Source organism: Nyctereutes procyonoides, unplaced genomic scaffold, assembly GCF_905146905.1.
Source record: "Nyctereutes procyonoides isolate TBG_1078 unplaced genomic scaffold, NYPRO_anot_genome, whole genome shotgun sequence".
In the NCBI taxonomy this organism is placed as follows: domain Eukaryota; kingdom Metazoa; phylum Chordata; class Mammalia; order Carnivora; family Canidae; genus Nyctereutes; species Nyctereutes procyonoides.
This window is the reverse complement of record NW_026575140.1, coordinates 76,473,389-76,497,376: the sequence shown is the minus strand read 5'-3', so window position 1 is coordinate 76,497,376 and position 23,988 is coordinate 76,473,389. Positions and strand designations below refer to the sequence as shown.

The window sequence follows — 23,988 nt, the reverse complement described above, 5'->3', positions numbered from 1 at the left end:
GTAAGATGAGGCTGGAGAGGCAGGCGGGAGAGGCAACACGATGAAGAGCAATCGGATGGCCCTGAATATTTTAAGCAGTGGATGGCCTACAAGATTTGTAACACTAACCTGGCTAACACCTATGGCCCTTCCTGGACTAAGCACTTGATCCGTGTTATCTCAGTGCTCACAAGGCACCCAATGAAGAAAGTTACTATTATTACCCCCATTTTACAGGTCAGGAAAGTGAGGCTCAGAGAGGTTAAGGAACTGGCCCTAGGTTGCACAGTAGGTAAGTGGCAGAACCAGGATTCAAACCTGGGCAGTTTGGCTTCAGAGACTGTGTCCTGAACCCTTAACAAATTCAATTGGCTCTAGTGGAAAAAAAAAAAAAGATTAAAGAGAGGCAAGAAAGGGTCACCCTCATTTTTCTAAAAATAATTAACTTTTATACCATGACAACTATACCTGTCCTCCCTCTTGGAGAATTATCCATGAACCTCCCTCCCCTTGTTAGTCCTCGTGCACTCCTGTGACTTCAGCCTCATGTCCCACCGAACTCCGTTGACCCAAGCATACCCGACAGTGCAGTGTCCTCCACCTAGAAGGTCCAACCTGCAGCACCACCTGTCTTCCAGGTCCATTCACAGTTCTCTCGTCTGCAAACACTTCTATCACCTTCCCAAGAATGAGCCCTACCTCTGCTGAATCGCTGAAGTGATAAGACACTGCTTATACCACTCAAGGGGCATATGCCACATATGGCCTTGGATTGGAACCGAGGGCCAGGGCTCATACTCCAACTCTGTACTTAACTAGCCGTATGTAAGCTCTGGACTTACCTTCTCTGTGCCTCAGTTTCTTCTTCTAAAAAGTGGGCATGACAACAGTTCCCACCTTCATGGAGCCTCTCTGGGAATCAAATGAACAAGCCACGCAAAGCCTAGACCTGGCACAGAAGAACTCAATAAACGCTAGCCCTCCCTGTTAGTCCTGCGGTGGACATTCATACGCCCATCTTAGCTCCCCAGTAGAGTATAGACGAGATCTTTAAAATAATGTGCGCAGCATTTCAAAATAGCCATTGGCCGTGTTTTACAAGGATACTGAGGCCCAGAGAGGTGAGTAACTTGCTCAAGTACACGGAGCTAGGACATGGGGAAAGCTGGCTTCAGACCCACTGGTAGCCTCAGGTCTTGGCTTTTGATGGCTGCACTTTCACAGGCATTTCCCAAAGTGGGCACACAGTGAGTCCCTGATGGACAACCAGCGCAGCCAACAGTGCCGGATCCCATCAACACGGCCTACCCTCGTGCCCCTTCTCGCTGACAGCAGAGCGAGGCTGATGTCTGACACAGGAAGGATTTTATCAGGAAGTCAGAATGTCAGGACCAGATTCAGGTCACGATGCAGACGTGGTCGGATGCCATCATCATCCTCCAGCCTAGGGAAGCCTCAGTGCCCGGCATCCCTGCCAAAGGGCTCCTTTTCCCCCTGACGCCCTCCCAGGCCTCGTCCCCTGTAACTGCACACAGGTGCCCTGTGCTTACGGGAGGCCGTCAGCGGAGAGGTGTTCATCCTCCCCCGGAAAGCAAAGGGATCAGGGGTGGTGAGAACAGGCCCACACCGGGCCCAGGGGCCAGAGAGAAGAGGAAGGACTGGCTCCACGGAGCTGCTTCCAGGCTCTCGCCAGCCCCACAGTGCTTTCCTGCAGCGCAGTGGAGCAGATTAACATCTGCAGCTCAGCCCATTTCAAATTAGATTATCTGCTTACTTCCTGTCTTTTGATCGATTTACCTGCTGGGTGCCTTTCTCCCGCCCACCTCCACCCCCGCCTAGTGAGATGCCCAGGGAACTCGCCATGACTCACTGAGGTCACCAGGCGCAGCGGCAGCGGGATCTGAAGGAGACAGGGAGGCTCACTCCCACTCCTGGCTGGAGCCTCAGCAAAAGTCGTCATTTAGGCCTTCCTAATAATAAGCCCGAGAAGTGCGCACATCTGCTCTCCTGCCGCAGCTGTCTTCCCGCTTCTCCCACACTGGGGCCAAGGATAAACTCACTCTCAGGGCTCACGTGGCCCCTGCAGACTGTCTGGTGTCCTCATCCACTGGGGACACGGAATGCCAGCCCCACCACCCCTCTCTTCTTTCAGGCCAGGATATGGGAACAAGGATAAGGGAATAGAGAATAGCTCCCAGTTAGTTACCTCACACTCGTGTGCATGCACGCACACACCAACCCAGCCAGGATCCAGGCCCCAAAGAAGGCCTACTCCCTGTTCAGAGGGAGGCCCTGATCCCCGCTTTCACAAAGCAATATAAGCCCAAATTTGTGGGATTTATCCGTGCTCACTGGGCTGAGTCCACCCTCAGTAATGCCGGGGGAGCAGAGGTCCAGAGGAGCATTAGCATTCCTGGGGAAGTGGCAATGTCGTTCATTGGTCCAAGGGCTCCCGGGCTATTTCTCGAAGTGACAGTCTACTCAGGGCTGGATGAATTTCTTTAGAGTTAAATGAAAATCCCCATGAAATATTTAGTTGGCTCGGCTCAGGGCTGCATTATAGGCCTATGTGGGCAGATTTCAGGACAGAACCAGGTTTAAAGGAAGACGGGGTTGGCAGTTCATCCACAGGTGAAGCGGCATGGCACGGGGGTCCCAGCAAATGCGGCTTACCTTTGACCTCTTGTCACAGTCTCCCATTCACAGGCCATGGACCCTCTTGCCCTTCGGGGTCAGACAGATGTGTGTTTAAATCCCAGGCCTGCCATTCACCAGCTGAGCCAATTACCTCAAGTCTGGGCTTCCGTCTCCTCCTCACTAACATGGGCAAAATAATGCATTTTATGGTTGCTGGGAGGATTAAAAATAATAACTTATGTAAATGGAGCTCAGGTGTGGTCCTGCCTCTTCCAACTATAGCCAGAGGAGGTTTTTTGAGAAACTAAAGCAGCTTATGCTGTTCTATTCTGTATTGAGTTCTTAATCTTTTTTTTATGCCCTTTTCGTACTCCGGTGAGGTCCATTCACCCCTTCTTCAGAAATGTTTAAAGATGTCTATTCCACGTGCTGTACTGCATAACCATATTACGCAGAAATACGGTTGTCAAAATATTTTTACATTTCTGTGAGACATAACAAGAGCTAGAGGTGGGCTAAGGGCAACAGTACATTGACACCACCAGTGATGATATCACAGGGATGGTTAAAATACCACCACGATTTGTTACCCACGTGCACAACGGAAGGAAAGAACACATTTCCATTTAAATTTAGGAAAAGATAGGTGCAGATTTGTCCCTTCTAAGTTTATGGACTCTCTTAAAGCCATCCTCAGACCCTTGGGTGTGCATGGACCCCAGGAAAGAACCCATGGAGACTTCCCAGGTTACGAGCAGTGCAGGCTGCCCCTAGAACAACGCAGCGGTAAGGATACTGACCCCCCTGCACAGCCAAAAATCTAGGTATGACATTTGACTCCCCCAAAACATTACTAATAGCCTATTGTTGACCGGAAGCCTTCCGGATAACATCAGTAGTCGATTAACACCTATTTTGCATGTTATGTGTATTCTCTACTGTATTCTCACAATAAAGTCAGCTGGAGAAAAATTGTTAAAATCCTAAGGAAGAGAAAGTACATTGTTGTGTATTACAATACTGTACTGTATTTATAGGAAAAAACATCTGTGTATGAGTGGACCCACGCAGTTCAAACCCATATCATTTAAGGGCCAACTGTAATTTCTGACCACGGCCCACAGGCATCGTGCCCTGCTGCCCACCCGCCACGCTCCAGCCGTGCCGGCCTGCATCCTGCTCCTCCAGCACCGCAGGTTCATCTGCGTCTTCACACCTGCCCCATCCTCTGGCCACAGAGCTCTGCCCTGGCCTTGGCTGGCTTCTTCCCACTGTTCAGATCTCAGAGCAGCCTTCCCTGTGCGCCCATCTAAAGGACCTCTCTCCCTGACACTCTCTGTCTTATTATCCTGTTTTATCCTCTTCACAGTAAAAATCATGATGCTGAATTGTCTTCTTTAGGTATTTCCTTAGCTCTTTATTGTCTAGAATGCAAGCTCCAGGGGGCAGGAGCCTGTGCTTCGTTGCATCCACTTGTATCTCCAGAGCCTAGAACAGTGCCTGGTATGTGGCAGGTGCCCGATACACATCTGATGAATGAAGAGGTGAATCAAAGAAAATAGGAGCTCAGTTCCTACTTATTATTCTCTTGCCTTCACTCTGAGCCGGGGGAACAGTTTTGTAGTTGTGTTTCGACTACGAGCACACACTCCAGGGCCGACCTTGCCACTCACCAGCCACATCATCTTAGGCAAGTTACCTAACCTCTCTGTACCTCAGACTCCCCTTCTGGAAAATGGGGGCAGTAATAACACATACTTCATAGGTATGGTGTGAGGACCAAATGAATGAATACATGAGAAGCTCTGGAACAGTGCCCAGGAGACGAGATGCTACAGAAACATCAGGTAATATGTTACTTGTTGGTTTCATGTTAAAGGAGCAACTTTGATTTTATGTAAAACAATATTGTTTCAAAAACATCAGTGTAGGTTTTGAGAGAATGCAAAGAAACCCCGTAATTGGAAAAACCGATGTATATTATACACGTGTCACGGTGTTCATGTGGTTGGGATGTGAAGAGAGAATGGCACTGAGAGCTGGGCCCAGGCAGGTTACACGTGTGCCATGAAGCCCTGAGATGCCTGAGCTCTCCTTACTCACCCTGCGTCACCACTACCGTCATCCTCACCATCACACCTATGTTCTGAAGACCCGCCAACAATCTCATGTCAAATTAAGAAAATAGAATCCTATTTACATTTTCAGGATGATATGCTCATATCTAATACAAATACCCCTTTCCCTCCAAATGGACAAATCCCTCCAGTCCACAGGACAATGAAGTCCCAGCAGGCCAGGTGTCAAGAGGCACTGAGTTTGCACTGGCAAGTTTACACACTTGTGCCAGTCTCCCATCCTGCTGGCTGCCAAAGAAGCCGGGTAAGTTCTGGGCACAGTGTGGGGCCCTGCCACCCAGCACAGCTGCCCTGGCCCACGTGAGGATAAACTCGCAGCTCTGACTTTATAAGCAGAGGGCTTGCGTGACCACACCAGTTCTACATCTACTTGGGGCCTCGGAGTTCCAGGCCTATGCTGGGGGTACACGTTCAGGCAGGCTCAGGCAAGTGGCTTCTGCCGCTGGAGGAATGTGACAATACCACTAGCCCACGGTGCTATCTTTCTTTCATTTCACTTCCCACCTGTCAGCTTGTAATGAAAACCGGTGTCATTCGCAAGCCTGTGATTAGGATGGATTTTGTGGGATGAAACCAACTGCCACCAGTTGTTGGAAGCACTGCTGAACTTCCAGAAGCTCCCCCTGCACCGGCCCTCTCTCTACTCCAAGCTAACAAGTCCCCTCCAGGGGGGAATCGCCCATCCCTCACAATCCTGCCTGGCAGGAGGGAGGTCCCAGCCCTGCCTCAGACTGGCCCCTGAGCTACCCAATGGCACCAGGAAGGGTGAGCAATGATCTGACCCATCAGATCCAGGACTCAGGGAGCACCCAGCCGGCTTCTCATCTCTTACAGTACACACACAAGTCAAAACCATTGCAAAGGGCAGCAGGGCACTTTCTCAGGGATTCCTATAGATTTTTTTTTTTTTTTTTGAGGGGGAGAGTGAAAAAATTTGTCTAGTCTGGTCACTCTTTTTGGGTGATGGAGTGCATTTGGTCCACTTCAGAGAGGTGTCCCACCTTGTTGCCATGGCTCATGTGACATCCCCAGTTTCACAGACTACATTTAGCCAGGTCAGCAGTAGCCAACTCAGAGACTGGGGAATGAAGCTCAGCAGAGTTCTGTGGAATACTTTGGAAATAATGGCTACCTTTGGGCTGGAAGGGGGGACGTAGAGAAAAGAGGCATGTTGGTGGAACAGGGACAAGGGGCCTTCGGGGTGCTAGTAATGGTGTTACTTCTTGACCTGGGTAGTGATCACACAAGTATGAGCCCTTTGAGACAGTTTATCAGGGTGACCCTTAAGATTTGTGTAATTTTCTATATTTATATTTAATTAAGATGCTTTTTTTTTTAAGTTAAGTGATTTGCCCCAAGTAGAAGAGAGAATGGCTACCCTCAAGCCTGACACAAAGCCCCTTGATGACTCTTTGGGAGAGAAAGGCCCAGAAGATACACGCAGCAGGGGCTACAGAGGTTGCATCAACTGTGCCACAGTCTGGGGACTTGATATACCCAAGAAACGTAAGCTAGTCTAGTAGGCGAGTCTACTGTGTATCTCTGTGCAAGCATTTGGGTGACTTCTAAAAGGGCCGAAAGGAACAGCTGGATGTTTTAATTAGCTCTGCATTTGCATCTGGATGCAGAAAAGTCTAGATCCCTCGTCTGGTCCAAACAGCTGAACAGGCTATGAAACTTCCAGAGGGGCCAGCCCTTTGTCCACTGAACCGCAGGCAAAGCTCCAGGGAGGAAACCTGGCCTCCCTGCTGGGAGCTGCAATCACTTTCCAGCACCAGGGAGCCCCCACTCCAGGTGGATCTTGAAACCCAGAGGAGAGGGAGGACCAATCTGTCACAGATTCAACTGCGATGCTGTTGTAGTGTGTTGTGACGGACAGCTGTCCGAGGACCCTGGGTTTAAATCTGCCCCTTGACAGCTATGTGGCATTGGGCAGCTCACTTAGCCTCTCTGAGCCAAGTATGAAGGGTAACAGCTCCTATTCCATAGAGTTGTGAGGGTTAAATGAGCTATTGTACAGGGCCTGAGCCAGAGTAAATGCTCATTGCTTACTAAACGCTCACTGCTGTTGTTACGCAATTGCAGATTCTGGTGTCCTGCCTCCATCCTCGGTCTATTCCCTTTGAAGGCCCCAGGACCTGGCCTCTGCTCTGGGCTGCACCCCCCTGCCTGGTGGGGGTTTCTGAAGGCTGAACCCCTCTACCTGATTTGCTCCAACTGACTCCTCTTCACTTTGGGCCAGACTCACACCAACTGACACATCGGACCCCACCTACTCTGTTTAGAGCTCTTGCCTGCGCCCCACTGTTCACCCCACTCCGGCTGCCAGCAAGGGCCCCAGTCCTCTGTTCAACTATCATCCAGGACATGGCAGGTCTGCTCCAGATGTCTCCTGGATTTGGAGAAGGGATCCATTTGGCAAGAGTTGACAGCGTTTTTCTGAGCAGCCCAAATTCGCTGAATGGACCACATGCTGCCATTTTAAAAGATGGAGGCCTTTGTTCCACTGCCTACATTGCAAATGTCGACACAGCTGGAGCAGGAGTTTGTCACCGAGCAGGGGAGCATATCTGAGGGCTGCAAAAGATAAGGAATAATTCCACAGGTCCTGGAAAGGGTGGAGCAGAACAGTCGCCCTCGGCTGCTTCCATAGCTGCCAATGCTGCCACTGGCACGATCAAGACAGGCCTGGTTCTCATGCTGACAAATGGCGGGATGTCAGTTGCTCCTGACAGGCTAGAGGATGGCAAGAAAAATAGTCTGTGAACAAGCCCCTCAAAGCATAGAACGATTCTGGCCAGGAACTGTGAGACGGGGAGCCCAAGCCATGGCAACAAGCAAGTTGAATACCACAAGACCTTCTGGTGCAAATTCATTTCTGTGAGTGAGGCATGGCTGGAGGACAAGAGGGAGCTGTCACATTTGGATTCTTTGAAGCAGGCCGATTTATTCACAGGAAGACAAGAGATGAGCAGGGCCTGCCTGCTGGGGCAGGGCAGGGAGCCACAGCAGCAGGATTTGATGACGGGAGGCACTGCTAGGTAAGCAAAGCCTGGCGTGTTGGGGTAGCTCTGCACGGTAATTAAAAGAACGCCCTGGGGGCCCATCTGAGCCTGGAGCCTGATTGTGCCTCTTCACAAGCCACCAGACCTTGGATGAGTAAGCCTCAGAGGCTGTTTGCCAATCCACAAAATGGGGGTAATAAAACTTTACCCTGTAAGGGTCTTTAAAGATTAAATGAGATAGTACTTGTAAAGCAGTTATTAGTATGCATGTAACTGGTCCAAAGTAAGTCCTCAACCAACAGGCCCATTATTATCTTTAGAGCAATTTCCGGCCGAGGGACAGGCAGGAGGTAGCACAGGGAGCCACGAGGGCTTGAGCACAGCACCTGAGTCTCAGGTGAGGTGACTCAGAAGTCCAGGCAGCTGAACCTGGAGCCCGTTCCATGGTGTTCAGGCTGCTGTCAACCCTCAACACACAGAGTCAGGAAACAAAGCCAGCAAGGACAATGGGACAAGGTTTACTCCAAAGGCAGTGGGAAGACAAATGTGTGTGCAGTGGTGGCCGAGCAGATACACAGTCAGGCCAACTGAAGCTTAAAGAGTGGACAGAGGTAGAGCTGTGACTCGAGGTACAAATTAGAAGACCCAGGGTCAATTTTAGAGCCAGACAACTAACTCTGGGCATCCCCACCCCATGCAGAGAGAATAGAGGGGTGAGGCTGCTTAAGTTCTTCCTTCTCAAGACAATATTGGTGTGGCAAGTGGGGTGGGGTTGGGTGTGCAGTGTGGTGAGCTGGAGGCCCAGCTGTGGGGAGCTGGGGGAGGCAGGGCCCGGGAAGGGGAGGCAGAGATTTATAGGAAGCCTGAGCAGCCCCATGGCTGCTGTGAAAGGGCAGCCCCAGAGGAGGCATCAACCCCTACAGCCCTGACCTGCTGAATGCACCAGGCCACTGGTGTGCTTTCCCTGTTACTCATCAAAGGGGTCATCTGAAAACCTAGAGCTGGCTCTTGGCACTGGGCTGTTCTGTCCAGGTTCTAACTTCCTTGGGGTAAAGGGCTATAATGGTTAGTTCTTTTGCCTTCAAAGCATCCTATCCATCTGTCTGCCCCTCTATCTGTCCATCCAGCCACGCACCATCCATCCATCTACCCATCCATCCATCCAACTATTCATCCATCCCATAATACTAAGTGCTCTTGTATGCTGGGTCTGTTCTGGATGCTACTGGTACACAGATGAATAGGACAGATGTAGCTCCTGAACTCAGAGAACTTACATTCCAGTGAAGAGAGACATTCAAGAACCAAATAGTCTCCTAAGAAGCAAGATGACTTGAAGTGATGATAATTTCTTTGAAGGTAATACAACAAAGCAATGAGGTAGAGGGTAAGCAGGAGGAAGGATGGTCCCTCAGGGTGGCAGAGAAAGAATGTTCTCAGAGGAGGTAACACCTGGCTTAGACCTAGATAATGAGAGGGAAACAGCATATTGGAAGCGAGGGGAAAGACAGACTTGCGATAGAACGGAGAGCAAGTGTACAGGCCATATGCTGGAATGAAGCTGCGTCCAAGGAATCAATACCAGGCCAGTAGGGATGCAGCACAGAGAGGGAGAGCCAAGTGACGCAGGAGGCAGGGCCTTGTGGCTCCTAATCAATGCTTCAGACCCAGGGATGTTGGTGAAATTGTGGCTGATGCAAGGCAGAGCACAGGGGGAAATGGAAATGCTCACTGACCATGTGGGCAAACAGTAGCCCACGTAGATCCAGACACTAAGTTAAGGTTCGAGGACAGACCCAGACACTAAGTTAAGGTTCGAGGACAGACCCACTCAAGCCCAAGAGGACACGTGGACTTACCAGCACCTTGTCACCTAACAGAGGTGCCTCCTCCCCCAAGAGATGGCCTGGAGAGCCGTCCCTCTCGAGGGAATTTCTGCTGTTTTTGCCCCCTTTAAGCAGGGAAGGCAAGGAAAGAGGGGGGTCGGCACAGCACAGCAGGCCACCACCACTGCGGACAACCTCTGGAAGGCCCAGGGCGAGCACATCTCAAGGGGACAGGTGGACATGCTTGCATGTGTGTGCATGTGTTGGAGGGGCAGGGATGGGTGGTGGGGAGGCTGAGCACCTGTGCGTTAAGCCCAGAGATGACGTGCAAGCACGGCCCCCCGTGGAGTGACAGGTAACAGATACCAGGGACAGGAGATGGCTCACACTCCCCGGGAGTTACCACAAGCCAGGCCTGCTGCAGAGACTGTCGTCCATTGGTTTGTCACACTAACCCCGGGGGTGGCCGCTATTATTTCCACGTTGAAGCTGAAGACACATGGGTCAGGAGTGTTGGGTGACTTCCCCTCACGGCTCCCCTCTGGCAGAGCAGGGATCTGCATGGGTGGCCCATGGGGTGCAAAAGGGGCGTGAGGACTGGGGTGAGCGTGGACCGTCCTTCCCTTTCTCCACCGCGGGCATCCTGATGACTCTCTTAGGGGAGCAGGCCCAGCTCTGCCCTCCCTCTGGCCTTTTGCCCACCAACATCCTGTCCTTCTCGCCCTCGGAGTCCTGCTGGCACCTTGGACTCATGTCATGTTCTCCGCGTACATCTCTGCCACATAAAGCTACTATTTTTCCATGTACTATTTCTCAGTTCGTGACTTTACCAGCCACCTGTCATCCAAACGGAGAGCGGGAGTCAGCCTGGAGTCTGCCCTCGGCCTCTCTTCTCTGCTTTCCCCATTCAATAACCAAGTCCCATCCATTTTCCTTCTGCAATGCCTGCTTAATCCATTACCGCAACTCGCTCTCCGCGCTGCCACCATCATTCACGTCTTCATTTGAATTATTCAGTAGTCTCTGGTCTCTCCACTTCCAGTGCCTTCCTGCTCCATCCATCTACTGAACCGCATGGACACCAATGGTTCTCAAAGTGGAGATGCACGGGCACCGGGCAGGGCTTTTGAGTTTGAACGTGCATCACAATCACTCAAAAAGCTCGTAAAGAAGCAACTTGCTGGGTCCCACCCTAGAGTTCCTGACTCAGCAGGTCGGGATGGGGCCCCCGAATTCAGATTTCAAACAAGTCCTGGGTGATGCTGCTGCCGTTGGTTCAAGGACCACAGTTTGAGAACCACCGCTCTAGAACCTGTTTCTATACCAAGGATCTAACTGTGTCGCTCCTCTGCTTACAAAACTCCAGCAGCTCCCCACTGTCTTTGAAACAGAGCCCCCGCGCCTCGCAGCGATCACCTCACGGTGCTCCTCACAACCTGGCCTAGCCATGCCTTCCCAGCATCACCAGCACCATGCTACCGACCTCCCTTCAGCCCATGAGGAGCCTACGGCGCACGACTCATGTTCTTGAAGCTGTCAACTATTTCAGACTGAGTGTCTGCCCACGTAGTTCCCTGCTTGCAACTCTTCCCCCCCTGGTGCTTGCCTGTCAAATTCCTACTTGTCCATCAAGGTCCAACCTGACGGTACCTCCCTTTCAGGCATCGTAGTGTGTTAGAGCGACTGTGGACTTTGATGTGAGGCAGCCTTGGCTTTGAATTCCAGATCAGTCCCTTGTTAGCTGCGTGACCTTGAATTAGCCTCTCTGTTAAGCTGGGGCTAACCTCAGCATCTTCATTATAAAATGTGAATAATGATAGTTATCTTTTAAGATTGTTGTTGGAGAGGACCTGATTATGACAAACGCCTGGCGGATAGCAGACGGTCAGTAAACAATAGCTATTATTATCATTAGCTCTGCTCCAAAGTCCTGCCTGGCTTCCTAGAGGTGAACTGTTTCCCTTTTCCTCCCCAAAAGTTGTGTAAGATTCTATTTTGCATATATCGCATGTATGGTCTCGTTATGTTTATACACCGGGCCTCATTCCCAGTATAGTTGCAGCCAGGGTATGACTTATAAAAATTGATCCTCCCAGTAGACTTACTGGGCACATAGTTTGGCCAACTGAAGGCATCTCTCTAGGAAGAGAATCTACAGGTGGACACAGGCCCACACCACAGTACATGCTAGTAGAGCAGCGTGAGGGCTCGCTGCCTTCAGGCCCCATTCATTCCTCGTGCAATACGCAACCTGTACAACTGTGTTTGGAGGTCCTATGTATATCGCATGTGAGTTCAGTGAAAGTAAGAACTGTGTCTTACCAACCTGAAGCCGCAACTGATGTTGAATCCATGTATCCAGGGGTAGGTAATATTGGCTGAGGATGGGATACATCAGCTGGGTTAGTAGAGCCCTGGCCTCAGGTTCAGAGATAGACTCCTTACAAAGGGAACCCAAGGACCAGGCTTTGCAACATGAGAGACTCGGGCTTGAGGAATAATCAGGAGCTGAATTACTAAAATTGGATGGTGAACAAGAACATGCTTTGGGGACCAAGATAGAGGTTAAGTGCCCAGGTGCTGAACTGGAGTTCCTGAAAGGCCTCTTAGAGCCCAGAGCGTGGATGAGCCTGCAGATAATATCTCACCCCTACCCTGCCATGGGGGGTGGACAATCAGGACCAGAGAACCCTTAGGAGATATTAAGATACCACTTTCTATAGCTTCCTTCCCAACCCCTGCCCCAAATCAGTTCCCTACTGCCCGTCTCTTCTGTTGAACGGCAAGCTAATCTCTCAGAAGGCTTTTAGAGATGCCTTAATTAATACATTTCCATTTCTTTTGCAGACCCCTCAGTCCCCTTAACAGCTGGCACTCAGTGGGGAAGGTGGAAATAATTCCCAAGAAGTGAGCCTTCTGACAATTTCCCAGGCTGCCTCTCGACGCCCATGGGGTTTGGAGGAGTTCCCAGGCTGAAGCTGCCGAGGTAGCCCTGAACACAGCCGAACTCCAAAGCCCCTGAGATTCCCCTATCAATTCCTGTCCTGGAAAAGAATGATCACAGGGATCTAAGGACGGGGAGACAGAGCTCCGAAGTCTTTTCCTGAATCCGGGCCGGCCTTCTCTGGCTCTCATGCTCTAGAAGACGGCTTTCGGGACATAGGCTTTAAGCTGGTGATGTACAATGCCATTACTTGGTCCTGCCCGGCTCAGGGCTCGCCTAGCAATGTACTCACACCTCTCATGGCCACACTGGAGCAAACAGTTCTTTGATGTGTGTAACCGCCCCCCCACTAAGCTCCACACCACCTGGTCTGTAACCTTTCAAAGACAGAACCAAATCCAGTTTGCCCTTTTACCCCAAACCCCCAGCACTGTGACCTACACATAGTAGGTGATAAATTACCTTCTGCTGATTCAGACTCTTCAATTGATCGCCTGGTTTTCTATGCCTTGGATTGACTGCTGGGTTGCCGTCAACCCGCTGAGGGATGACCTCCCTAAGTTTCCGCAAGGGGTACTTATCGTATGGCGCCTTGTTCTGTAGGATTCGAAGGAACTGTTTATTAAAGTTTTGCTGTGTTCTAGGCACTGTGTTAGGTGCATAAGGATGTCAAGATGAATAAGATATTGTGCTTGCCCTCAAGGAGCTGCCAGTCTTCCTCCCACTAAGAACCCATCCCAGCAGTCCCCAATCAGAAGCGATTTCTGCCTCCTATGCTGCCAAGTATGACGTAGTTTATATTTCTAATTTAGCACTTGTCCCATACACCTTTGTGTTAAAATAATTTCGGCTTGTTTGCCTGCCCTTCTAGCTGGAGAGCTCCTAAAGGGAAGGGTCCTGGTTTCAAATCCCAGCAATTCCAGGAGTTGGCCTCTCTGGGGCTGCGGGTTCATAGTCTGTAAAAAGAAAGCAGGTATAATAAATAACACCCCCCTCCCCCAAGATAACGGGGTTGAGGAACAAGAGTTGTCCAAGTGTGTCTCTCCAGCTGGCCACTCAGGCCATCTCTCTTACAGCCATTCTCCTGGAGCAGCCTATTTTTATTCCTTCCTCCCCATTATTCCAGCAAGCAGACACAGAGGACAGGAAGACTTGGCCAAAATCGCTCTCCGTTCCAGTCATCCGTTCTCACATGTCCCTTGTGGTACAGTGAGAGGAGCTCCTATATAGTATCTGGCCCTTGACACCCCTACTCTCTTTCTCTCCTGGGGGCAGAGATGTGACCAAGTGTCTGGAGCAGAGGAGACCACCCTTCCACCCTGGCCCTGTCCTGAGTCTCCACAAAGCCAAGGGGATCGAGAAGAAGGAGAAAATCTGGAGGCCTTAGTAGAACCGTCTGCTGAATCTGGGGGCTCATTCAGATCTGGGGCTGTGGCTCTGCAGCCCCAGCCTTGTGGGGTGCATGCGGGGCACCCCTGAATGGAGAGAGGGGAGCAGTCACAAAGGCAGACAGGAGAGCCCAGCTGTACTGGTGGCCATCGATACAGTCATTTCGGAAGAACGGGAGTGTGGCCTAAGTCTCAAAACCCCTTTATTGGCTTTTTATCAGGTAGGTAAAAGGAGGCGCATGGCAGAAAAGAAGCTTTGAGAACTGGAAATGAGACAGAGTGGTATAAAGGCAGGGACTGCTGAGAGGGAGGGCGGAGGCGGCTGTGGCCCACCGTGCGGCCCAGGGCTCTGGCCCTTTCCTTCCCAAGGACAATGATCTGTGAATAATGAGCCGGACAAGATGGATTTCCTCCCTTCCCAGGTCTCTGGGAGTCGTGTGCCAACACTGCTACTTGACGTGCCTCCCTCATGATGCTCTTCCAGAAAGGGCCTTTCCCAGAGTCAAACAGTCATCCCTCTTCCTCTGAGAACTTGTACCCGAACCCACACTTAATGCCCGACACGAAGGGAAGCTCACTCCACTCACAGATCCTAGAATTAAAGGCTGAAATCCCCACACGTTGCCATCTTTTCCTGGGCATCTTCCCCACCATGGCCTTGACCGGAGCCCCGTCCCATCCACCTGGATCACGGAGCAGCTGTCTCACGAGCAGGCCCGCATCTGATCTTCCCATGTCCAACCCATTCCCCCCTCTCCTGCCAGAGGAACCTTTGGGAGCCAAAGCCAATTTTGTCACTCCCTTCTTCAAATAAAACAGCCCACCTTGCTCTTCAAAAGCTCCCCATTAGCCTTCTGGATACAGTTTAAATGTCCAAATACATAAATCTGATCACAACTGACCTCTGCCTACAGCTCTACTCTCCTCTTCTCCTTCCCATGTCTGACTCTGGCCACACAGAACCTATTTACACTGCTCGGTCTGTATCTCGGCGTTCACTGCATCTAGAATATTCTTTTGTACCAAGATGATCCCCTTCCATCCTCTTTTCCTTGGTGAGCCCTTCCCTGCTCATCCCTGCCCATATTTCTACCAGACCTGCCCCTGCCACTCACTGCCTCACTGACCCGAACAGGTTCCTCATCTGCCTTGGGACTCAGTTTCCTCATCTGCAACAATATTTGGTTGTTGGAAGGACAAAATGAGTTCATATAATCAAGCACTTAGAACAGTGTCTGGCTTGTAGGAAACACAATAAATGTTAGCCATTATTATTACCATCACTATTAATGCAGCCCCATAATTCCTGCTTTACCTGTCTGCCTCTTAGGGTAGATGCCGGACTCCTTACTGGCAATTGATCACATCCAAATAGTGCTTGTCAGAGAGGGGACACTTTGATGAATGAATGAATGAGTCAGTCAATCAATGAGTCAACGAATTATCACTGAAGCCTATATCTTTCTGATTTAATTCAGAAACCAAGCCTTAATAGGGAAGAGAGGGTAAAATGCTCCCCGAGCTTGGCTGTTGCATGGGGGAAGAACTGAACACTCAGTTGGAGCCTCTGGATCAGTATCTGTCTTTTAAAGAATAGGATTCTATGACCTATTTGCAGTTAAAATAGTCTCTGGCTTCATGGTGAAAAGTTATCCCAGGGGACTGGCTGTGGTATTTTTTTAGTTCAGCAAAATGTCTCTGGACAACCTTCCCAGTGGGTTGAGGCCATGGACGGCCCATCCCACCAGGTCTCTGGCAAACTCGCTCCCCAATCCCTTTTCAAAGGCCCAGCAGGGGAAATGGAATGAGGCATTTCAGCTTCATTTACACTTAATTCATCAAAATGTCACTGGTAAGAGCTATTTGATGTCAAAGGCTTATGAGCCTTGATTCTAAGCCTTCCAAAGCCCCTTTCTCTTTGAACCTAAATGTGCCATTCTGCCAACATGATGTTGAATGCCAACAGGGTGGTTGGTTCTGAACTCGGAAGCCAGAGGTGGACTCTTTCTCTTCCTGAATGTGCTTTTGAGCTGGGTCCTGAGGATGTGAAATGCAGGCTCTCCCCCTTCCAGGATACCAGTGCTCTCCATCTCACCATAAGAATGCCTCACCCAGGGCCCCTGGGTGGCTCAGTAGCTGAACATCTGCCTTTGGCTCAGATCATGATCTTGGGGTCCTGGGATTGAGTCCTGCATCGGGCTCCCTGCAGGGAACCTGCTTCTCCCTCCGCCTGTGTCTCTCCCTCTCTCTCTCTGTGTCTCTCATGAACAATAAATAAAATCTTTAAAGAAGAGAGAGAAAAAGAATGCCTCATCCACACAGGGTGGTAACAGAAGGGGTCATGGAGGTCATCTACCCAGCTCTTTCACTTTTTAAAAAAGATTTTATTTATTTATTTGAGAGAGAGGAGAGAGAGAGAGAGAGAGAGAGAGAGAGAGAGAGAGAGAGAAAGCATGAGTCAGGGGAGGGGCAGAGGGGAGAGGGAGAAGCGGAGCAGGGAGCCTGACATGGGGCTCCACCCCAGGACCCTGGGATCATGACCTGAGCTGATGTCAGACACCCAAGTGACAAGCTCCTCAGGCGCCCCTGCAGCTGCAGGGACAGGAGGCTGCCGTTCCAGTGGGGCGAGGCCGTGAACCACCATGGACAAGGACTCCATGCCCAAGCCTCGCCCTGCCCCGCCACTGGCTGTGGGACACTGGGAGAATCATTTTGTACTTCTAAGCCTCCGGTTGCTTATCTATAAAAGGGACCTAATAATACCTACTTCACAGAGCTGTGGTGAGAGGTAAAGACTGAGCGCTCGTGCAAGTGGTTTTGGACATGGAATCACTGCACAAATGTAAAGCATTACTGAGACAGCGCCCCGGACAGCGACCCCCCTGATGGCACTGCTTCCAGTTATCCGCCGCCCTGGGAAGAAGTTCTTCAGTCTTGGTGAGGACTCCAAAACCCCCTGAGAATACTCTACTCCCCACCCCATGTTCCGTCCCAGGGCTTGCTGTCACCCAGCCCAGACACTGCTCCAGCCGTGTGGCTGCCCCAGCAGCGCCCCCCACCCAGGTACCCCCCACTATTCTCAACTCTAAACCCTGAGCAGCCCTTTCCATACTGGGTTCATCATAAACAACAGCTCACCCCTCTGCTCCGCAGCTCCTCTAGCTACCACCCCTTGTCCTGCTTTCCGACAAAAGCCAGGCTTCTTTAAAGACCATGCCACCAGCATTTGACCGTCCACGGTCCCCTGTTCTAGTCCAGCCACGCACTGAAACTCTTGCCAGTGACTCCCGTATTGCTACATCTGAGGAATACCTTTCTGTAGTTCCTTTCAAGGGCTGCAAGACTTCTTTATCCACTCTCTTTCCATGGCCTGGAGCAGCCTCTTGAGCGTGTGTTTTTCTCCTGGGCGATGCCTCCCCGCTCATGGCTTCAGCAGCCACCTCCTAGATCTACAGCTTTAGTGTGCCGAGCCCACCGTAGCCAACTCTCCACTGAACACCTCTATCTGGATGTCCAAAAGGCATTTCAAAGTTCCCAGTTCCAAAGCTAAACTCATCTTCCCCTTTCCTCCCACCCCTGATTTTCCTCTTGAATTTTCCACCTCAACGATTGGCACTACCATCTACCTGGATGTCCAAGTCAGAAATCGGGGGGTCTTCTTACTGTATTCCCTTTCTCTCATGCTCCACACTCATTCGGTCCCTGAGTCCTGATGACTGATCTATTAAATAGTTTTCGACAGTACATCCACTATGACCTCATGTTTACTCATGTAAAATATATATTCGTTAAGAAATCAGGAGGGATGATACTGAATTGTTAACTGGGGGTACTACTGGATGGTGGAATTATAAATAATATTTTGTTTTTTAAAATGTGTATTTTTAAAAAGATTATATTTTTCTGTATATAAGAAAACCTGCTACCTTGAAGAGAGACTTTGAATGTGTACCTTCTTTGAACTCCCAAGTTACTTTTGGTTCTTATCATCTCTTGGGAGAGTAGAGCCATTTCTATGGTTCTTCTGCCTCTGTCTTGTCCCCCCACCCCCAGGCCCAGTCCAGCTGTCCTTCCTCTACACTGCAGGAGGACACATGGGCCCTTCATCAATGACCACTGCCTGCTTCCTAGTCTCATTTCCCGCCATGATTTATTTTAGGAATTTTAATCTTAAACAGAAACCATCCATGCACCTTCAGCCTAGGATCTCATGCTGCTTTCCTCCTGGCATGCTCTTCTCTTTCCATATCCCTCCATGCCTGGCCAACCTCTCTTCACCCTTGAAGATTCTGGTCAAGCATCACCACCTGCAGGCACCTCTCCTAGAGGTCACCAGCAGAATCAGGCGCCCATCCTCCAGCCCTCTCTCCATACCCTGCTCTTCCCCATCACTATCCTTCTTATCGTGCTTTTAGCCAACTGCCTCCCATCATAGAGTGACCTGGGGCCTATCTCTTCACCTTTGTATCTGAAGACCTTGAACAATTTCAATGAAAACTTAAAATAAGTTTATTGGAGTGATACAGGAGGGCCCCAAGACTGTTCCTGGGGTCCCTCCCGCTTCACACCACTCCAGTTGATCCCCTCCTCTCTGCCAAGTACACCTCTACCAACACATGCCATCACTGTGGGCAGACCTGCTGTGGGCTCAGCTGGGAAGGCTCTGACTGGGGCAAAACAAATCCGGACTCGAGAGCTTCCCCAAATAGTCATCCTTCTCATCTTCGCTGCTCAAACAGAGCATGGGGTAAGAGGCCACCCACCCAGTCTAGTTGATGTGAATCCATTTGTCACTCCAACCACACTCCCACTTGTAATGGGATTTGTGCCAAGAGACATATTCTGATGACTTCCAAACAGATGCAGTAAACATGCTCGAATGCTCTTCTACAGCTAATATGCCATGTGTCTGAGCCTCACGGCCTTGGGTAAGCAGGTGATAACGGACGTGAACTCTGAGGCTCTAGGACACCCACTGGACACCGCCCAGGCCTCTGTGCTTCTCTCTGTATCACTCACACATCCGGTAAGCTTCAGACTCTCTAAAGGAAGAGATTCCTCAGCCAGGTAGCCGCTAGCCCCGGTGTGTGGGCTACGGTCCCCCTTATATCTAGCCTTCTCTCTTGCTGCTGTTCTTATTGTACTCGCTATGTCGATATCCAGAGGAAGCTGCTGGGCAGCCCTGTACACACACAGCCCGTGTGCCTCACCCCTTGCACACTCTCCCGTGGCCCACAAAGCCACACATGCCTGCAGGACAGGCCCTGAGCCCTGGCACGAGGCACTGGCCCAGGGCTGCTACGTCCCCATGCAGAAATCTCAGGCTTACCCCAGTGTGATGCTGTGAACAATTGTTTTCACTCTTAGCTGCCAAGAGCTGACTGGCTTAATTTCAGGCTTTGTACAGGGGCAGGCATTCTCCTTGAACAAGGAGGGGTACTGAGACACAACCGGTGTACCTCAGTGAGCCTCATCATAGTCACCCCTCAGGGACGCCTGCCTGGCTCAGTTGGTAGAGTGTGTTGACTCTTGATCTTAGGGTCGTGAGTTCAAGCCCCATGTTGGGCCTAGAGCTTACTTCAAAAAAAAAAAAAAGAAAGAAAGAAAAAGAAAGAAAGACGGCAGCTGCAACCTCACAATCCACGGCACATTCGGTCACGTGCTCAGTGGCTGAGGCCCTGACATCGTGGCATCCCACCCTCCTGGCTGGCCTGGCCCACTGTCCGCTCCTCCTGACCCTTCCTGCTGCCTCACCTCGCCCCTTATTCCCGGTTCTTCCAGCCTCCAGCCTCCAGCCCTGACACTTCCTGAGGCTGCTGAGATGTAAGAGTACACGGACCTCCCGAAAATGGGGTTGCACTGGCTCATCCTGCCGCAGTCAAGGCTGCAGGCAGGGAGGGGGTCAGCTGCTCATGCCCACTCACTGTGGCTTGCACCAGGGGTGCTCTCATTATTACCTCAGGATCTGACTTCTTTGAAAGTGCCCACAGGGTTCTGGGACACAGCCCAGAAGCATGTGGAAGGTGATGCTCTGTGGAGGGAAGCTCAGCCAATGGGACATGAGACTCAGCACATAAATTCTCCTCCGTGTCACCACGGGCTGTTTGGTGAGGCAGCAGTTTCCTGGGTCTCTCTGAGGAGCTAACGCTCAGCTGTGCTTGGTGCAGAGCTATGGGCAGCACGGGACACACTCCCTTGTATGTGTCCCCCTGGCCTGCTGCCCCCCATCCCCTCTCCTTCCAGTGGCCTCGGAACAATGTTCCCTGAGTCAGCTGGGCAGCTTCCCCCATGGGGCTCAATTTTCTAGGGAACCCTGGCTTAAGACAACTCTTCCACTTCCCGGGTGTCAGACCCTCTGTGTGTGTGTGTGTGTGTGTGTGTGTGTGTGTGTGTGTGTGTGTGTGTTATTCTAAATCCTTAAAAAAAAAAAATCTTCCGAATGAACACTGAAGCCTTGAGGAAGGATTGGAAAGGATCAGATGACTTGCCTAAGAACTAAGAGCTAGAAGGGGATGAACTGCACCTTTAGCTTAGGTCTGTCTACCCTCAGGATCTGTGTCCTCTGAGACCATGAGCAGGAAGAGACCAGGGCTTCAACATGGCTCTCCAGCTATGGGATCGTTAACCTCTCTGAGCCTCCACTTCCTCATCTGTAGAAGCGACAGATTGAGGGGTGGTGGGTTCTGAAATTTCTTCAAGGCTCTTCTGTTCCAGCCTCTGAAATGTTCCTGTGGGACTTGGGGAGGAGGTCAAATGGGATGGATCCAGGAGGCTTGAGGACTAATGTAAACCTAGGGGAACATCTTGGCAGACATATCAAAGCAGTGAACCTAGGGGAGGCGGGGTCCCAGCATCACCCACTCCTGCCCAGGATCAGTCCCAGTGGCATTCAGACAGCCTTTGGGCTGGAAAGCTCTTATTCCTCAGACACCAGCTCTGACATCACTTCCCAGGGGAAGCCTTCCCTCCCCTGCCCCCTTACCCCTCAAGACTGGATCCTACTGTCCTCAGGTGCGTTCTCAGAGCTCCTGCTACTTTGTCCCCCTTGTACTTATGGTTGGAAATTATCTATTTTAAAAAAAAATTTAAAGAGAGAGAGGCAGAGACATAGGCGGAGGGAGAAGCAGGCTCCTGGCAGGGAGCCCGATGCGGACTCGGTCCCTGGACCAGGGATCACGCCCTGAGCCAAAGGCAGACACTCAACTACTGAGCCACTCAGGCGTCCTGGAAATTATCTATTAACATGATCCTTCATTAACATTTGTCTCTCACTGGTAAGATTCATGGGGGCAGTGTCTGTTTATTTTGTCCCCCCAAAGTATCTTCAGTATCTGCAATAGCAGAAGGTGTCCAATACAGATTTATGGAATTAATGGTTTCAATAATTAATTAATTAATACTACATAGCCAAGTCTTGATGAGACCAAAGCAGCAGCTTTTGGGCTTGAAAGGCGACCTGGGGTGCATTTTAAGATCCCTGGCTGATTGCCTAAGTCATTTGGTATGTAACTGCATGTCCTTGAGCCCCAGACTCCTCTCCTCTCCCTGCCAGTCCGTGTCACAGCTCATTAGGGGGCTGATAAGGGGATTGGCAGTACACTAACTCTGACATCCCTGAAGTCACCCTACCAGTCACCAGGCAGCCCAAGGGGGCTGGAGACACAGGCTCAAGGTGATCGGTAAGAGAAGGAAAGGGCTGACAGTTTAGCTTTCTGGGGTTTAACCACTGGGCTACGCCTCCACAGTGAAAGGCAAACAAGAAAACTTTCAGGAGGGGGTCTGGGACTGTACAGAAGAGCAGCAGCTTTTGTGCTGAAGCGAGGGCGTCATCTGCAGGGTGGGCTCGAGTCTCAGAGAGAACAGACACCTCTCTGAAGAAACCTGCACCCCCGGCCCCTGCCCCTGTGAGATGCTCCCAGGGCTCCTTAGGCCTTCTGCGGCCTTCTGTCGATTGATCAGTCCTCTGAGCGCAAGCCTCTCCCTGCGAGCAAGGTCTCACTTTGGAATCACTCACACTGGAGCGCTCCCAGCTCCCTGCACGAGTCTTGCCGTGGACCCCGCTGGGTCATTGCAAATGCTGTCTCTACTGCCAGGCAGCCTCCGAAGTGCCCCTCCTCCTGGCTCTTCAGTAGCTTCCCAGACTCCTGTCTAGATAGAACGGTGCATGATGCATTGTCAAGGACAGCTTATTTAAAGTCCAACTAACATTTTTATCCTTGATGACGATGATGGCAAAAATTTGTCTCAGGTCCCAAGTCTGGTACATATGAAGTGTCAAAATCATACTACCTTGACAGATAAAGGGCAGGGGAAAAAAGAAGGAAGAAAGGAAGAAGGCCAGGCTGAAGGAAAGGAGCATGTGGAGGGAGGGAGCCTAAAAAGGAAGAGACAAGAAAGGGCCGGGACAGAAGGATCCCTTCCGTGGTGACATCACAGTCCAGCTGCGGTGGTGTGCGTCTGTGGGAAGAACGAGGGCCCTGGCGTTACACAGATCTGGGTTCAAGTCCCAGCCCCGTCTCCTACTAACCATGTGGCTTCACAGACAAGTCATTCAAGCCCTCTGAGCTTCAGATGGCTCGTTTGTAAAATGAGGATAACAACTAGCTAAAAGGTATGTATAAAGAGGATTAGAGATAATAAATGTAAAGCATCATGCACATGGGAGGCCTCACTTGGAAAGAGGGGGAGGGCTTGGTTTAAAGTCACACTAAGAACCCGGGTCTGTGCTCTCTGCACGGAGGGTCCACCACCAGGACCTGACCACAAAAACCCGGTTATGGAAATAAGGACGGTGAATCAGTAATGACTTAATTAATTTTTACAGGTGTTAATAGTGTGAGTCAAGAAGACATTTCCCGCTGGAAGAACTTTGTACATCCTTGCTCTAACCGAACAGAAGACTGACATTCTGTGATGCACACCTGCATTTTTGCCAAGTCCCCACATTCACCCTGAAAATCTATAGCCTGTCCAAGTGCACCCTGACTCTAGGTCTGTGAAAGCACATTAACACCAGCAGGCAATAACATGAGAAGTCACAAAACACCATAACTGTGACCACCTGCTCAGACAGTTGATCCCTTTTCCCCGTTATTGTATCATTTCTCCCTGGGCGGCACCTCGCCAGCATCAAAGTCAATGGCTGCGGCGTGTTGTGCTCTCCTAGGTCTGTCCAAGCTCTGGCAGGGGGTGCTGCCGAGCAGTAAATAATCAGAACAAACAAAAGCACCAGGGTCTTCCAGAAATGGGCCCCAAGCCCTCAAAGCCATGTTATTGGTCCAAACCTCCATTACCCATGACAGGTGCTGAGCCTTGAGAGCCACAGGACAGGGATCATGGTGGTCTTCTTCACCAATGGGTATGGCCAGTGCCGGGCTCAGCACCGGCTCAGAAAGGATTTGTGCAATGAATGGACAACTCTGTGAAAAATGCACGATTGCCTGAACACGTGGATGGTTCCTAAGCATATACACAGCACAACCTTATGCCTTTCATCTCCCTCCCCAGCCCACCCCCAAGTCCAGGTCACCTGCTCTTTCCTTACCCTGGCGATCAGCTCCCCGACCATTCCTGTCCAGGTACCGTTGGCCTCAGGAACACCGTACACACCGTCCCCAACCAGGCGGATCTTGTAGTTGAACCGGAGAATCTCTGCCAGCTCCTTGAGCATGTCCACGCAGAAGCCCTCGTAGCGATCATTGCCTTCCATCTCCTGGTGGTTCCCCTTCAGCATTAAATACGGGTTTTCCTGCAGCAAAACTGGGCAGCTGTCATTCTCATCTTAGCCCTGGTGTCCCAGCCGCAAGGGATGGGGGTGCCGGGGCAGAGGCTGGGGAGATGGCAGAGGGAAGTGACTTGCGTGACTACTCTGGTGGTGGCCATTAGCTCCCCTCCCGACCTCCAGGCACTTCTCTTACCAGTAACACACAAGGGTCCCCAGGGCACAGGGGGCCAAGTTGCAGCCCCTCCACCTTGTTTCAGGTCATCATCTGACCTCACCCTCATCCTATCCCTTCCTTATACCCCCTCCTTTTGTCTACTGCACACAGACCTATCGCAGGGCATTGTGAT

General features: G+C 50.9%; 1 protein-coding gene across 2 annotated transcripts in view; it reads right to left on the bottom strand.

Moving 5' to 3' along the window:
• The window catches only part of GRIK4 (glutamate ionotropic receptor kainate type subunit 4), a 421,461-nt gene that overhangs the window by 51,533 nt on the left and 345,940 nt on the right, over positions 1 to 23,988 (bottom strand). For both annotated transcript variants that reach the window (XM_055306214.1, XM_055306215.1), the window contains one exon: positions 23,462 to 23,665. In XM_055306214.1, coding sequence (XP_055162189.1) covers positions 23,462 to 23,665 — 204 coding nt within the window. The remainder of the gene's footprint in view (positions 1 to 23,461; positions 23,666 to 23,988) is intronic.